Below are 17,980 nucleotides of genomic sequence, written 5' to 3' on the forward strand. Positions count from 1 at the left end.
TTCCATATCTCGTTACATATAAAAGTAAAATTGAAAATATTCAAAAATTTTATTAACTACAATACACAATTACATTTACTGAACAAAACATTAATTGATAATTATTATTATTTTTTTTTTTGATAATTAACAAAATTTAAAATGATGTTTAAGTCCACTTTCCGGGTGGGCCGTAGGTTGGACACCGCTGTGAATCAACTGTAAGTGCCCTAGTCAAGAATTAGGAGAGACAGTGATTTTCTTTTACCCTGACAAATAATCATCTGTTGTTTGTGTTATCCACAGTTTTCTGCAAATTTTCTCTATTTTATCTCTGTTTACTGTCTATTTCTGTTTACAGAGATAGACACCGACATTTTGTACAGTTTCAAAAAATTCAAATTTAACTAGTTCAAAGAACTAGTGACATTGTCGATGACGAGAAAAGGAAAATGAGGATTAAACCTAAACATGAAATGTTGGCATTTGGTGAAAATTAAGTTTGAAAATTGTCAATTAGGTTACAGTTAAATGAAAGATCGTGGTTTTCGGGAATACTTAATTGAAAAGACAGTTTTGGAAGAATTGAATAATTTGATGAACTCTCTGAGTACAATACCAATTTCATAAAGTGAATGTGAATGAGGATTTTCACAAATGAATCTGATTGTCAGCGTAAACAGAGGTTCATTGATGACAAAAACAATTTCTTGACTACTATTTCTTAAAATTGTAGGCTCACTTGCTGACCTGCTTCGATCCAGCAAAATATGTCGATTCATGGCCGCTTCGGAAACTTCATTCAGCAACTGACACAAACAGTAAGAAAAGAAGTTGGCATAGTGCCTTGGATGAGAGCTTAATAAAAATTTGGAATTTTCTACAAAAACTTTACTATGAAATTATTTTTTAATTATTTTACTTACATTTTACTCCTTTTACTTATTTTTTTTATATACTTGAATAATAAATTTATGCTTAATAAACTGTGTTAATAGACTTAATTTGTTGTTCTTATTCCAAAAACATTACTACTAAAGTAGCAATATCAAGGGAAAAAAGATTTTAGAGTACTTTTCATATCCTTTTAATTTTCAATTTTTCCTGTTAGCAAAGAATGAGTACCGGCACTTATTTTTTTACAAAAAAGCACTGAGTATAAGTAATAGCCATATGGTGCAAGGAAACCTAAGGCATATGCTGCACCAGCCAAAGACAAAAAAAAAAGGAGTAATATAATAGACAATCTATGCATTTCCCTCCTCCCATAAGTAACTATCCAGCTGACCTTTGAATTTCCCTAAAATGTCAGCCTCAACCACCCATGAAGGTAACTTATTCCAGTAATTTATAACTCGCTGGCTAAAATAAAACTTCCTGCAATGTAGTCTAAACATCTTCACCATAACTTGAATTTATGGCCCATAGTTCTAGAATAATTTATAACCGTGAAAATTTCAGGCTAATTCCTTTTACTTTTGCTTCTCGGAGCCTTAAACACTGCAATCAAGTCTCCTCAAAGGTTCCTAGTTTCAAAGCTGTGAACCCACATATGAGAAGTCTTTCCTCGTATCAATGCCGATCTTACCAGGCAAATTGGGGCCCTTTCAAGAAGTTTCCACACTTGAACACAGTATTCCAAGTGTAGTCTAACTATAGCCTAATATAATGGGATTGTGATCTTATCTCTACTAGAAAATGTTCAATAAATCATCCATAGGACATCATGGAGCCTTCCTTGCAACCTGTCTGCAATGCTCAGAGAACTTCACATCTGAGCATTGCAGACAGGTTGCAAGGAAGGCTCCATGCTCAGAGAACTTCACATCTGACCACATCGAAACTCCCAAGTTTCAATTTTCTTCCACTACAGACTTTAGTTCAACTTCACCAATAAGTCGTTTTGGGGTTGCTGCTCCCCAGGTATAAGACCTTGCATTTTGTAAAATAAAAGTATAGTTGCCACATTTCTTAACCATCCCTGAAGGCTACCTAGGTCATTCTGAAGCTCGGTTTGGCAATGTAAGCACCTTACCAATCTTTATAACATCTGCAAATTTAGACATCATAACCTCTATTGTTTCATTAATGTCAATTAAGAAAATTAAAAACAACAGTGGTCCCAACACGGGTCCCTGGGGAACCCTGCTTCTTACATTAACCTAATCTAATAATTTTGCCCTGTGATTCCAACCTGTTCCAGCTTATGTTCCAGGCCTGAGTCAAATGCTTTGCTGAAATCTAAATAAACAATGTCGAAATTATTTCCTAAATCCAGCTCACGACTGACCCTGTCAAAATAGCTAACCAGATTAGTTAGCAAATCATGTAAATCATGGAATAAAAGAATGATCTCACTCTAATTGACAATGTATAGGAGAGAAATATGTATTTTTGGAATATACGCCGCAACTAATGACACCACTGATACCTTGAGGGATGAATTTTGGGAGGATCTGAGAGAACTAATAGAAGAAATCCCTAAGAACAAAGTGATATTTTTAATGGGCAATTTCAACGCAAGAGTTGGAACGGAACAAAATATCAAAGTTATTGGAAGATTCAGATAGAAAGAGAGGAATGACAACGGAGATAGACTAATCAATCTTTGTGAACAGTTCGACTTGAGAATAAACAATACATTTTTCCAACACAAGGATTTTCATAAATATATTTGGTTGCTGGAGACAAGACAAGACAAGACAAATTAGATCAGCTATAGACTACATTATTTCAAAACATTCAGGGACGTACATATTGAGAGATGTCAGAGTTTATACAGGAGACGAATGTGGATCTGGCCATTTTCTTGTTAAAACAACACTGAGGTGCAACCAGATTAAGAAAATAAGAGTGGACAACCAATTATGCAGGGAAGGAGAAATACTACAAGTGGATCAATTTCACGTTGAACTACTTCAGGATGACAACATTAGAAACAATTTCACCCGGAGATTGGAGGCTGAAATTAACACAGAGATAAAAGTTAATACTGAAGAAATCTACGAATAATTAAAAAATATTGTAAAAAATATAGCTCATAAAATCCTAGGCAAAATGAAGAGCCTATGACCAAAAAGACCTGGATTACTGAGAAAGTAAGAGCTGCTGTAGAGGAAAACAAAGTTGCATGAAAAAATCAGAAATGGCTGGGTGAAAGGAATGATGGATATAGGAACATTTATGCTGGAAAGAAGAAAATAGCCAATCGATTGGTAGTAGAAGCAAAAAATGAAGTATGGGAAAGGAAGCGCAAGACTAGTAATATCCATTCGGGCTTCAAGTGATCAGTGGAATCTTGAAAAGACCTTAAAGACTTGAGAAAACAGAATAAACACACCACTAGTTTGCAATTAATACCTTTGAAAGACTGGATGAAGTACAATGAAGGACTTTTAAAAGAAGACAGAAAGAGGTCAAGACAGTGGAGGATTTTGGTGTTGAAGATTCTGGCTTAAAAGTTTCTGTTCAGGACGTTGAATTATTACTAAAGGTAAATCACCTGGACGGGAGCAGTTTATGTGGAATTTCTGAAATATGGAAGAAGAGCAGTGGGTGTTTTGATACAAAAGCTGTTAAATGTACAAAGTCTTCTATACTGAGAGGAAAAGAAATGACAACAGGACATATTACACCAATTTATAAAAAGGGCGATCAGAAAAGCTGTTCCAATTACAGAGGAATATGTGTCCTGAAACCGCTGTTAAAGATTCTTGGAAAATGAATCACAAACCATTTAAAAGCCTGAACTGAGGTGTCAGAAGAACAGAGTGGTTTTTCGGCCAGGAGGTATGTAGAGACCCTATCTCAACAGTACAACATATCCTTGAAAAAAGGCAATTGCAAGGAAAAGAAATCTTTATGATTTTCGTTAACTTTGAAACGGCATGTGACGGCGTTCCAAGAAAACTCTTATAGGAAGCACTGAAAGAGGTAAATATTGGTGGACAATTGATTAACGTTATTAAGATAATTTACAGGAATAAGCTATACAGAATTAAAGTGGGATCAGCTTTGTCACCTGAATTCCACACTTCAAAGGCTTTTGCATGCAGTTGCATGTCATTAACACTTTTCAAAATTTATATCGACTTCTACCTAATCCTGGTCAAAAAAATTAAATAAAATGGGATTAGGATTGCTGATCAATAAGAACATCTATATTCACAATTTACTTTTTGCAGACAATCAGGTGGTGACAATACAAGACTTAGAAGATGACTATGTATGTCATCAATTGCTTGAGGAATATAAACAATGGGGGCTAAAAATCAATCTTCGCAAGACTGAAATGTTATCTTCAGGATCACAACACATTCTAAATATTGAAGGTTTTAAAACCAAACAAGTCAATAAATTCAAATATTTGGAATCAATCTTACAAAGTGATGGATCCTCCCAAGCAGAGATCAATAAGAAAATTGCAGATGGCAGAAAGACTATTGGCATGTTAAATTCTGTTCTATGGAGCAGAAATATTTTAAAGAAAACAAATAAACTTATATTTCAAACGACTGTACAAAGTCTTCTATTGTATGGAGCAGAACCTGGATGTTGAATAGGTGAGTAGAAAACTGAAATTGCTGAGAAAATTGCTCACCACAGAAAATTGAAGTGAAAAAGAATATTACTGACACTATCAAAGAAAAGCATTTAACATGGTATGGACAGGTAAAACGGATGCAAGAAACGAGATATCCAAACGCTATCCTGGAATGGATACCTCCTGGAAGAAGGAGAAAAGGAAGACCTAGGAGGACATGGATGGATGGATGGAGTATGGGAGTGCATGGCAGCTCAAGGTTTAACTGACCAAGACCAGCTTGAACCACACTTTATGGTGGAAAAAAATTCCTATCAAAAAATAACTTGTAGGTTGAGGAAACCCATTGTAAATGGAAACACTCCTCTTGAAGAAGACGATATACTTGGATTTTAGGAAAGATTTTGATACAGTGACACAGGAAAAACTACTGTACAAATTGCAGTAGAATGGCAATAAAGGCAAGTTGCTACAATGGAAAAAAGGATGATTGAGCAAGAGAAGACCAAAAGTGGTAATCAGTGGACACTGCTCTTCGTGGACTAACGTCATTAGTGGAGTCCTCCAGACTTTGGTGTTGAGCCCGTTGTTGTTTTCTGTATTTATCAATGATATTGATGAAGGTACACCAGGGTTAATGTCTAAGTTTGCAGACAACACAAAGGTTGGCAGGGTTGTTAATGACAGTAATGACAGTATGCCACTGCAACAGTATCTGGAAAAGTTGATGGAAAAGAGCAAATGTAAAGTACTGCATATGGGTAGTCGTAACCAAGAGTATTGTATCAACTGGGTCATACTACACTCAGGGCAGTGGATAATGAAAAGGACCTGGGGTAATTATGCAGTCAGATATGAAGTTTTCTGAGCCGTGCAGACAGTCAGCAGGAGTAGCTCATGGTGTCTTGTCAATAATATACAGGAATTTTGCTAGCAGGAATAAGGTGATTGTCCCTCTGTATAAGGCAATGGTCAGGCCACACCTTGGATACTGTATACAAGTCAGGAGGTCTCATTTTAGGCAAGATGTACAGCTGCTGGAATGAGTTCTGCTAATTACGTGTATAAGGCCTTGAATGGTTTGAACAAGCTCAAAGCTGACGGAATTCTTCTTCTTGCTCAGATTACTCAACTGAGGGAACATAAATTCAAATTGAGGAAAGACAATTGTAGAATATATGTGCAGATTCTTGCCTTTAGCCAGTGGGTGGTTGATAGTTAGAACAAACTTTCATCTGTTGCAGTGGAGGTCAACAACTTATCTTCCATGATTAACGACTCTGCTTTTCTGATTGTGCTGTCATCAAAGGCTGAATGGGGATGAGCTGGAATGGGCTCAGATTCTACCGATGTCCGACCACACCTAAACTGTCTATGCCAGTGCTTCACAGTGCCATAGGATGGGGCTTCATTCTTATATACAGCAGTCATCCCGTGGATTTCTTCAGGAGATTTCCACTTCAAGAACAGATACCAGATTACAGTTGTGGCTTCAAGTTTGTCCATGATGCTACTTCGTCACATGTTCAGCTCTGTAAGAGAAAACAAATTAAGACACAGGGCTGAAATTTTATACCTTTAGTAGAATCATATGTATGATGCTACACACAAGATATCATGAGCTGCGATATGTGGAAATAGGTGAGGGCGATTCTTTATTGAACCACCCTCACCATTTAAAATATTTTGTGCCCCATGCAGAGTTTCTTTCCCATTTGCTCCAGTCAATTAGAGGCAAATATAAGACATTCATGCTTACTTGGCAATTCCATTTGCATGTAGAGGTTGTCATCATAATCTCCACAATCACCTGGCGTACAGAATCTGTATGGTGTGAGATAGTTGGAAGCAAAGGTGAGAGTGGGAATAATCTACAGGGAAAGCTTTCATCATGCACAGGCTGCTTTTTATAAGAAGCATGACCCCTCCCCTTCTATCTGCCCTATTCTTCCTAAATACATTGAACATACCATACTAAAACTTGTCATCCCCTATTTTTGGGTGGCATCAGCATTATTTGTCCTAACCAGAAATTTGAATTCACTAATATTATTGATGATACATTTCTGTATAAACAATTAAGACTTAGTGTTCTTGTATAGCTAATTACCCTTACACATCTCTTGAAGTTATTTAAGCCTCCTTCCCAGGCACCAGTTCATTTGAAATGTTTCGCTCCTCAGAAACTTGCTAATAGGATTTGTAGCAGTAACAAACAAGAACTCTTGAGGTATATGCAAGTGTTATTTTGACCAATATCATCAGGTAAATGGGTATCTATATTACCACTGTACCCTAATCTAGCAGTTTCCCTGAACCCTTAAGGTATCCTCAACTGTTGCATCATCTTTGTTTAAATGTATTCCATCTCTACAAAACAGATTCCTTCTAACTACAAATTTGAGTCAAGCTGATAAAAATGTCTCCCCCCCCCCCAAAAATAAAAATGATGTGTGCAAAAATTCACTGACACAAGTGCAAGTATTACTTTATGCAACTTTACTTAATAACTGTGTAAACAACACACATGATTTTCAAAATTACTAAATGTGTCTATATTTTTAAAGCAAACAAAGAAGAGCTGATAATCTCGAGCTGGTGATTAATAAGGAACAGATATTTATCTGTTGGGTTGTAAACTGTGTGCTATTAAAATTCATTATTGTTTACAATTTATTATTTACAATTCATAATTATGAGAACATCACCACGGACTAGAGATGTGCAAATGTATCCTCAATTCACAAAGGGGGATCTAAGGGTGATAAGTAATTACAGACCAGTTAGTTTGACTTCTGTTCCAGGGAAAATAATGGAGTCACTGGTTAAAGATGCATTGCAGGATCGTCTAGACAAGACTGCAGTAATAATTCAGACACAGCATGGGTTTGTTAAGGGGAAAGTCTTGTCTAACAAATTTGACTGGATACAATGATGTGGTTACAAAGGAACTGGATGCAAAAAATAATTTTGATATCATATACCAGGATTTCAGGAAAGCTTTTGACACTGTTGCACATGGAAGACAACTTTACAAATTGGAGTAGTATAGTATTAAGGGTAAGTTGATTTTTTTTTTTTTATGATTTGGTAGTTGTTGGTGCATCGGCTTCTGTGGCCATATTGCACCTCCCAAGGTTTTTTTTGCAGTACTTTGATCTAAGCCCGAGGCGGGAATCGAACCCGCGACCTTTGGGTTGCCGGGCAGGTACTTTACCCACTCGGCTAGCCCGGTCGGCTAGGGTAAGTTGAGTGGGAGACAACAGAGCGTGGTAATCAATGGATGCTGCTCTTTGTGGATTAATGTTATTAGTGGAATCCGCTTGCATTCAGTGTAGGGCCCACTGTTGTTTCGTATATTTATCATTGATATCGATCAGGCTTAATGTCAAAGTTTGCTGTGATACAAAGGTTGGCATGGTTGTTAATGACAGTAATGCCAGTGTGCTACCGCATCAGGATCTAAAAAGTTCGGCAGATGGACTGAGAAGTAGCAACTGAAGTTTAGAATTGACAAATGCAAAACATTGCATAAGGGTAGAAGTAACCCCAGAGAAACATACCAACTGTGGGTACTACACTTAGGGTGGTAGAAAATGAAAAAGACTTGGGAACAATTGTGCAGTCAGATATGAAATTTTCTGAGCAGTGCAGACAGGCTGCCAGAGCAGGTCATGGGTATTGTCAATAATATACAGGAATATTGCTAGTAAGGAAAATAGGCGATTATCCTTTGGTATAAGGCAATGGTCACACCACACCTTGAATACTACGTGTAGGTCTGAAGGCCTCAGTTTAGGAAGGATGTAGAGTTGCTTGAGCAAGTACAGAGAAGGGCAACAAGATTGGTGAAGGGAACAAAGGGGTAGTCCTATCAAGAAAGGCTTAAATTCTGCAAATTTCAGCATTTGACGACTAGGCACTTGCAAGACAATCTGATTAAGGTGTATAAGGCCTTCAGTGGGTTGAGCAGGATCAATTCTGATCCTGCTCAACTTCTTCAGCATTCTTTGTGTTGCTCAGATTATGAACATGAGGGGGCATAAATTCCAACTGAGGAAAGACAGTTGTAGAATAGTTGTGTGGAATTTGCCTTTAGCTAGCGGGTAGTTGATTACTGGAATATACTTCCATCTGTCGTTGTGGAAGTGAATAGCTTTAATAAATTCAAGGAGGAACTAGAAAAATGTTTAGAGGTAATGGATGTGTGCAATGGTTTTTTTTTTTTTTTTTTTTTGGCTGATGCTACATAAGCTTGTTTTCTTGTATCACATGCCACTACTACTACTACTGTTAATAAAATTCAACCTGACATTTGCTTCTGCAGTGAAATAAAGAAAAACCTTTAAAAAGACTAGTATCACTTTTCCAACAAGACAAGAATTTTTTGTAGTTTACAACACTGCACCTGTTGTAAACTACAAAACAAGATTTACCTACTCCAACTCCAATTTCAGTCCTCTACATAGTGCAAAAGCAGGCAAAATAAAGCGCAAGATTTTGATGACCTTGTGAAACAGCAACATTACCCAATAGGAAGCAGATAAAACCAAGGGTGTTCTTTAGTCCAATAATATCACCCTATGCCATCAAATTATATCAACTACAAAATTATAAAGTAAATATGTCACTTTCAATAACAATTCAACAAATTAATAAAGTCAATTAATTGGTTGGTTCATTACTGAAATTTCATATAACATTATTTGCATTATTTATAAACATTATGAATTTCATACAGGAATTACATAAAACAAGGCAAATTTATTTTAATATCAAAAACATGAAGCACAGTTAACATAACAATATCATTATACAAATAAATAGCACAGGATGCAAAATAAGATGTACACAAACTAATGGGTGACAGAAGGATATCAGAATTTCACAATATTAATATATTCTTATGTTTATAAAATACACAGGGAAAAAAAAAAAAATTCAAATAGTTACCAAAATTAAATTCAATAAATATGTCAATATTTAAATTTGTATTTTATTTCAGGAAGGCTAAATGAAACTCTTTCAAAAATAAATAAATTTACCTTTTATTTTTCATAAACATATTATTTACAATTGATAGAAATTGCATGATACGCTCATCTAAATGAAGATCTTCTAGTCCTTTAAATAAGTATGTATACCTGGAAAAAGACATTTTTTTAAAGCATAAGAATCAAAAAGGTAAGAGGTGAATTATTAGTAATAAGCTGGGTTTTTTTCAATCATATATGGAGTTTTAAAATCAAATCAAGATAGTAAGAGAAAACAGACTTCTTTTTTATGAGCAATTTAATAAGTAAAGCAAACTCATTTATATATATCAATATCAACTTTGGATTTCATTGAGACTGTAGTAATTTTGCTACGCATGCGCGCACACACACACACACACACACACACCAGAAATTTATTACAGAATTTACCAATTCTTTTACTTATGCATACTTGTTTTATTAAATGAAACAACAGTAACAATTCAAATACTAAGAAAAGAAAAATAGGAGTCATTATCCTATCAGCATCATCAGCCATTTTCAATCCACTGCAGGATGAAGGCCTGTCCAGCAACTTTCCAGTTCCTTCTGTTTTGAGCACTGGCCATCCATTTACTACTCAAAAACTCATGAATTTCATCTATCCATCTCCGCCTTTGTCTTCCAGGTTTTCTTCTAGCTCCTCTTGGGTACCATTCTGTTATTTTCTTAGTCCATCTGTCATCATGTCTTCGAGCTATGTGTCCTGCCCAAGACCATTTTAGTTCTTTAGTTTTGATAAGAATGTCCTTTACTTGAGTTTGCTGCCTAATCCATGTGTTTCTCTTCTTATCTAACAGTCTGATTCGCAATATAATTCGTTCCATTCTTCGCTGTGTAGTTCTTAGCTTCTCTTCCATTCTTTTGGTGAGTGCCCAAGTTTCACTTCCATAAGTCATGGCGGGGAGTATACATTGATTCATTATTTTACGTTTCATACAAACTGGGACATTGCTCTTCAGTATGTGACTATATTTCCTGAATGCTATCCATCCAAAATTTATTCTTCTCTTGACTTCCAGCCATTTATCATTATTACAGCTAATAACTTGTCCCAGATAAGTATATGACTCCACCTTTTCAATTACTGCTCCTTCAATCATTATTTCCCTTTCTGTGGCATACTTGTTCATCATTACTTTTGTTTTAGCCATATTCATCTTTAGTCCAAAATCCTTACTAACTGTGCATAACTGATTAAGCTTTTCCTCTAATTCTTTGGGATCGTGGCTTATGACCACAATGTCATCTGCAAATCGTAAATGGCTTAGGTACTCTCCGTTCACATTGACTCCTTTCTGCGACCAGTCTAATCTTCTGAAAGCTTCCTCAAGGGCAGCAGTAAACAGCTTCGGAGATATTGTGTCTCCTTGTCGAACTCCTTTCTCGATTTTAAATTTGCTACTGTCTTTGTCTAGTCTAATAAAGGATGTAGCACTCTCATATATTTTCTTTAAAATCATAATATATGGAGTATCTATGCCTTGTCTTTCCAGTGGCCGAAACATTGCCTTATGCTGTATGGAGTCAAATGCCTTTTCATAATCCACAAATGCCAGGCATAATGGTGTTTTATATTCATTTGCTTTCTCCATTAGCTGTGATATTACGTGAAGGTGATCCATAATTGAGAATCCTGTCCTAAAGCCAGCTTGCTCTTTCGGTTGATTCTCATCAAGTATTCTTTCTAATTTGTTAGTAATGACCCTTGTGAACAACTTGTAGATATGGGATAACAAGCTAATTGGTCTATAATTTCCAATTTCTGATTTATCTCCTTTCTTATGCAGCAAAACTATGATTGCATTATTCCACTGCTTAGGCATCACACCTTTTCTAATGCACTTTGTGAAGAGCCTTGCCAGTTTTTGTGTTATGTCTCTTCCTCCCAATTTTAACAACTCTACAGTAACTTCATCTTCCCCCGGGACTTTCCGATTCTTCATTTTCTTCAATGCATGTTCTACCTCATCAGGTAGAATATCGGGTATGTTGCATGTGTTGCTACTTTGCAATCCATGTTCCCCACTGCTGGTATTATTCCCTCGCTCCTTGTATAATTCTCTATAGTAGTCTTCTGCTATTTGAATTATGCCTTCTCTGCTGTTTATAAGTACACCATCACTATTCTTCAGTTTCAGTATCATTTGTCTTTCTGTATTACTGCTCATGGCTGCTGATTTAAATCCTTTGTTTTCCCTTAATGCTTGTTCTACTTTTCTTGTGTTAAATCTTCTTATGTCCTCTCTGAGTCTCTTTCTAATGGCTTTGCATAACTCAGTATACTCAATTTTCTCCATGTCAGTGTTTTTCTTGCTCTTCATTTGTCGTCTTTGGTTCATCATGACAAGTGTTTCTTGACTAATTTTTTCTTCTTTGGATTTCTGTTTCCCTATAGGTTTCTTGGGCTTTATCACTTTCAGAAAGTTGTAATATTCCTCGTCGATATCTTGGTCCTGAGCAGTCTGCAGAAGCTCAAATTTGTTCTTAAGTTCCAGTACATACTGCTTTTTCTCCTCCTCTGTTATTTCAAAGACCTTTGTATTATTTACTCGAGTCAGTTTTTCCTTTCCTTTTCTACATCTATATCAAGTGTACATCTTACCATTCTGTGATCACTTTCAACATTTACCTTATTCAGGACGGTAACATCATTCACAATATATCTTCTGTTAGTGAGGATGAAGTCGATTTCATTAGTTGTTAATCCATTTGGACTCTTCCATGTCCACTTTCTGTTCACCCTTTTCTTGAAAAAAGTGTTCATTACTGACAGTCCTTGAGATTCTGCAAATTCCACAAGTCTCTCACCTCTTTTATTTCTTTCACCAATTCCAAAATTTCCTATAGTTCCTCTTTCTGCACTGTTTTGCCTTTTTCCAACCTTAGCACTGAAGTCCCCCATAATAATAGTGTAGTGGGTTTTCTGCTCATCTAGAAGACTCTCAATTTCAGAGTACATTTCTTCAACCTCTTCATCATCATGGCTCGATGTTGGTGCATAAATCATTATAATCTTTAGCTTGTACCTCTTAGAAATCTTGAATATTAGTCTTCACACCCTTGGTGATGTACTTTTGAATTCCAAAATGTTGTTTTTAAAATCTTTATGGACCAGAAACCCAACTCCACCTTCACTCCTTTCACTGTTTCCATTGGTGTACAGCAGATTTCCACTTGATAAACTTATAAGTGATTCATTTCTTCTTCTTGTTTCAGCCAAACCGATGATATTCCAATTCACATTTTCTAATTCCTTTTCCAGCTCTAATATCCTGTCTTCACCGATGAGTGATCGTACGTTATAACAGGCCAAGTTCAATTTCCGTGCATGGCAGCCTGGTCGTACCCAGAGATTCTTAGCACCCTCTGCTTCCACTCTGATCCTCTCGCTGCTGTAAGAGGGAGAGTGAAAGCTGCTGGGGACTGAGGGCCATTTGTATTGTTGTGCTCTCATTGCTGGAGGGTTTGGTCTTTTCCTCTTCACGCTGACCAGGCATCTTGAAGAGAACCACTCTACACGTTCATTGCCACCTAAGTGACGTAACAGGGCTTACCATCGAGAAGGTGTGCATGAGTGGATTTTAGGGAGGCAGGCCAACCGGACTTCTCCTAAATGTTCTGTAATAGAGAGATATTGGATCCATCAGTGTTTTAGGCTGAGTGTCTGATAACACACAGGATACCTGTACCTCTCTAAGCCCCCTATTATAATTATCCTATAATAATTAAATTAAAATTAAAACACTTTTAAGCCAGGTGAATACATTACTGAAATTGAAGCAACTATTTTGTTTGCATGGAACCATTGATATTGGTACATGAGCAGAAAAAAAAAACAAACTATAAAATCTCACAATTAATTATTAACTTAAAATTAAAAAGATTAAGGAGTAATATTTTCAAAAATGTGTTATGATTTCTGAATATTTGTGCATGTAAGCATCTTCTGGCAGTTATCATTTAAGCTCACTGAATAAAAAGTAGTTATTAACAAAATTAGTACAGTCAAATTATTCATTCAATAAAAACCAAAACTGTAACTCACATGCTAATGGTTATTGTTACCCCCTTGTACAGTGGTTGACCATTCATTGGCCTGTTTCATTTAAGAAAGTAGGGTGGGTCATAGGTCAAGTGCTATGCAAGAACATATAAAATGCTATAGAAGGCAAGTAAATCATTTTATGATTAACTTTTTTAATTGATAGGAAGTAATATTTCGAGAAATAAGTTCAAATTATACTACATCACATAACATTTACTGAAATCCTATTTACACTACATAGTCAATGTCTCGGAATTGCAACATCATCGTGAATCCAGAGAGAGCTGCAAGACATACTTTCCCCAAACAATGAAAGCATATCTTGGAGGATATACTTTCACTGGTTATGTCAATATTTGGGAGAAGGATATCTGAAAAATGTAAGAGAAACATCTAATGTAATATTAGGTGGTAGTGTGTGTGTTATAGGCCATTAGATTCTGAAGGGTATAATGAAAATCTCTTTCAGTATCTTCCAGCAACTTGGGCAAGCAAGAGAAAATGTCTTATTGTGGGTACTTTTTCTCCCTCTTGAGGAAGACTCAGAGAAGAAATGTATTATGGACATTTAAAGCACAAAGCAGGAGAGGATTTGATCTTGAAGGGTTTGAATCAAATTCTTCTTGAAGGATTTGATCATGACATTAGAGAAAGTCCAAGGGCCTGAAATTCCCAAGACAGTTTCTAATGGGCAAATTTAATGAAAAAGTTTGAAAATCAGGCAGTTGCTCTTCATATTTCTAAAGCATTTCATCATGTTTGGCACAAAGGTCTCTTCTAAACAAGATTCCATCTTATGGACTGCCAATTTTTTTGCAACCTATTATCAACGTTTTTCTCTGACAGCTTGCTGTGGATGAGGTATTTGGCTTTGTGGATTCTGAATTTTACACTAATGCCGGTATTTCTCAAGTTTCAGTGCTCTTTCCCACTTTCTTGTATATTAATGACCTTTTCAACCGAATACCAGAAAATCTATGTATAATTTTGCTGAGGATTGCAGATTGAAATCCACCTTCCAGTTTGAGATAAATCTTGCTATGCTAAAAGAGCTTCTTCTTCTAAAATACCCAAATGCCAATTCCTTAAATGCTCATCTCCTAAAAAAAGAGTCATGTCTTATTATCTCACAAAAAGGAGTCTACAGCACCCATGGTTATCTTCAATGACACTCAGATCTCAAAGATCACATATTAGCAAATATTAAGATGTCCTGATATATAACATGACATCTTAATATTTGCTGGTATATACCAGGACATCTTAATATTTGCTGGTATATACCAGGACATCTTAATATTTGCTGATATATATCAGGACATCTTAATATACCTCACAAATACTGATTCCTCTCCATCTAAAAAACTGGGTTTTCTATTTAAGTCCCGGCATTACTTTTCTTCTAAACAAATGCGCACCCTGTACAAATCTCGAGTACAACCTCTCAGGCTTCTAGACTCCTTTCAAAATAGTGCAGTCCAGTTAATTAATGACCAATCAATAACAAAGTGTCTCAAAAGTATCACAAAACGAGGGGAATCTGTTGTTGTTGTTGTTATTTGTTTTTAGGAGCATTAGCAAATAAGGCCATATTGCTCCGGGGATATGCGGTGGTCACTCCCTGACCTTTCTGCATACTCCGTATTTGGTGGTCACAGGCTCGAACCCCAGTCTAATCAAGAAGCATGTGCTATGCACTGCTCCTCCTGCCCACCTGACTACGGAGGCGCCTAGGGGAATCTGATGAAAGCAAATACAGCATTAGCATTAGTAGAGGTATGGTGAGAAGAATGTTGCGTATCATAATTGGCTTGTTTCCAATTCTTCAGTTTCATTTTCTGCCTACACCAAAGCTCGCAACAATTGTAAAGCAGTTATTAATCAGTCCAAACTAGATTTTGAACAGGCTAAGAATAGAAAATTTGCTTATTGCCTTAATGATAGGCAAGCATTCTGGTCTCTTGCCAAAGTTATTGGCCGAAACTTCTGCCCATCTCTGCTCCCACCTCTGTCAAAACCAGATGGTTCTGTTGTCACTTCAGCCAAGGATAAAGCTAACCTGCTGGCATCCCATTTTTCTTCCAACTCATGTATTAATGATCTTGGTAAAACACCTACCACCATTCCCAATATACTCCATTCAATGCCTCCCGTGGTCTTCCGTCAAAAGGATGTCAGAAGGATTTTGATGAATTTGATGCTAAAAAAGCTCCAGGTCCTGATGATCCACTGGTGATATTCTGGCTTATGTTACCCATTTATGGGCAAATTCAATGGAAATGTTCGGTGAAACACAAGCAGTTGTTCTTGACATCTCAAAGGACTTTGTTCATGTTTAGTATAAAAGTCTTCAAAACAAGCTTCCATCTTATGGTCTGTCAACTGTTTTTTTGTAATTAGTCATCCAGTTTTCTCTCTGATTGCTCACTGAGGGTGATGGCTCTCTGTCTTCTAACTTCTCCAATAATGCTGGTGTCCCCACTCTTTTCCTCGTGTATATTAATGACCTTCCACTAACTGGAAATCCTATCCATAGTTTTGCCGATGATAGCACATTGCATTCCTCTTTCCATTTTGAGAAACCTTGCCCTGCTCAATCAGCTTCAACTTCTTGAATATCTGCTACCAATTTCTTAAATGCCTCGAGGTAATTCTCCAGTGGGGCAAAGACAATTTAGTTGTTTTCAATCGTTCTAAAACTAGGTCTTGTCTTATATCTGGCAAAAAAGGATTCTTCTGTTCCTATTCTTATACTCTCTGACACTGATTTCTAGGCAAAATGATATATCTCTTTTGGGAATTACCCTGACTTTATTCTCTCTTGGCACAAGCACATTACAAATATTGTTTCCTCTACATCTAAAAAACTTGGGTTTTCTCTTTCGCTCTTAGCATTAGTTTTTTCTATAGCAGTTGTTCACTCTGTACAAATCGCAAATCCACCCTACCATGGAATATTGTTCCCACATCTGGGGCGGTGCCCCCAAAATGTCTCTCAGGCTTCTATATTCCATTCAGAAGAAGGAAATTAGGTTAATTAATGACTCCTCTCTAACAGAGTCTCTCCACTCACTGTCTCCTAGACGTACTGTTTCTGCTGCATGCCTTTTCTACTACTTCCATGGGCACTGTTCTTCTAAATTGACATCTATAATTCCTGCTCACTCTTTCAAACCAGTCCGAACACATGCTGCCACCAGTCAACATTCATATACTGTCCAACTTCAAACTCACAGAACCAACTTTTCATCTTCCTCGTTTATTAACTCAACTTCCGTTTTCTGGAACAACCTTCCTTCACACATATTTCCTGAAAATTACAGTCTACAGAAGTTCAAGTCTAATGTCAACAAATATCGACTTTCATCAACTGGTGAAATACCACGACTTTGCTTATTGGAGGCTTGAAGTGGTGAAACCCATGTTTAGTCTCTAGAGCAAAGTTTCCGGCACCCCCCTCCCCCCATACTTCTGCTTTAAACCAATGCAGGTACTAAGTACTACAGGTTTTGATACCTTTCGTGTCTGGGGTTATCATAAAAAAAAAAAAAAAAAACCTCCAACCCAAGCATGGTACTAAGTACTATAGGTTCTAGTACTTCTCGTGTTTGGGGTTTCCATTAAAAAAAAAAAAAAAAAGTAAATGTTGCAAGAAAGAAAGCTTATATGGCATCAGACAATTTTTTTTTTTTTTATTCCAATTTCACCCATCCATTCAGTCAAAATGCTTGTCTAGTTCTGCCTTGAACTTATTCAAGTTATCTACCCACAATACAAGATGGATGTTTGTTCCAACTACCAACCACACGCTGGCTAATGGCAAATTTCAACACATTATTCTACAATTGTCTTTCCTCAATTTGAATTTGTCCCCCTCAGGTGAGTAATCTGAGCAAGAGAAAGAATCCCATTAGCATTAAGCTTGCTCAAACCACTCAAGGCCTTATACACCTCAATCAAATCACCTCACAGGTGTCTAGTCTCCAGAAGCTGCAATTTGCAGAACTTAAGACTTTCTTGGTAAGAGTAACCCTTTGTTCCCCACACAAATCATGTTGCCCTTCTCTCTACTCATTCCAGCAACTCTACATCCTTCCTAAAGTGAGATCTCCAGAGATTTATATTTCCTTTGTGACCTGTATGCAGCATTCAAGGTGACACTTGAATACTGCATACAGGTCTGGAGTATTCCTGACAATTGCCTTATACAAAGGGACAATCACATCCCTGCTAGCAAAACTCCTGTATATCCTTGACAAGACCATGAGCTTCTCTTGCAGCCTGTCTGCACTGTTCAAAAGACTTCATATCTGACTGCACAATTATCCTCAGGTCCTTTTCATTCTTCGCTGCAATGTGTGTAGTACCACCCTA

The 17,980-nt window shown here is 36.7% G+C and overlaps 1 protein-coding gene across 1 annotated transcript in view; it reads right to left on the reverse strand.

The window, feature by feature from the left end:
• The window catches only part of nonC (serine/threonine-protein kinase Smg1), a 1,411,261-nt gene that overhangs the window by 627,059 nt on the left and 766,222 nt on the right, over positions 1-17,980 (reverse strand). Inside the window, exon 43 of the mRNA XM_090378365.1 lies at positions 9,568-9,666. Within this exon, the coding sequence (XP_090234491.1) occupies positions 9,568-9,666 (99 nt within the window). The remainder of the gene's footprint in view (positions 1-9,567; positions 9,667-17,980) is intronic.

The sequence above is a fragment of the Mastigoproctus giganteus genome, chromosome 7 (genome assembly GCF_048544385.1).
Source record: "Mastigoproctus giganteus isolate SK-2022 chromosome 7, ASM4854438v1, whole genome shotgun sequence".
NCBI lineage: Eukaryota > Metazoa > Arthropoda > Arachnida > Uropygi > Thelyphonidae > Mastigoproctus > Mastigoproctus giganteus.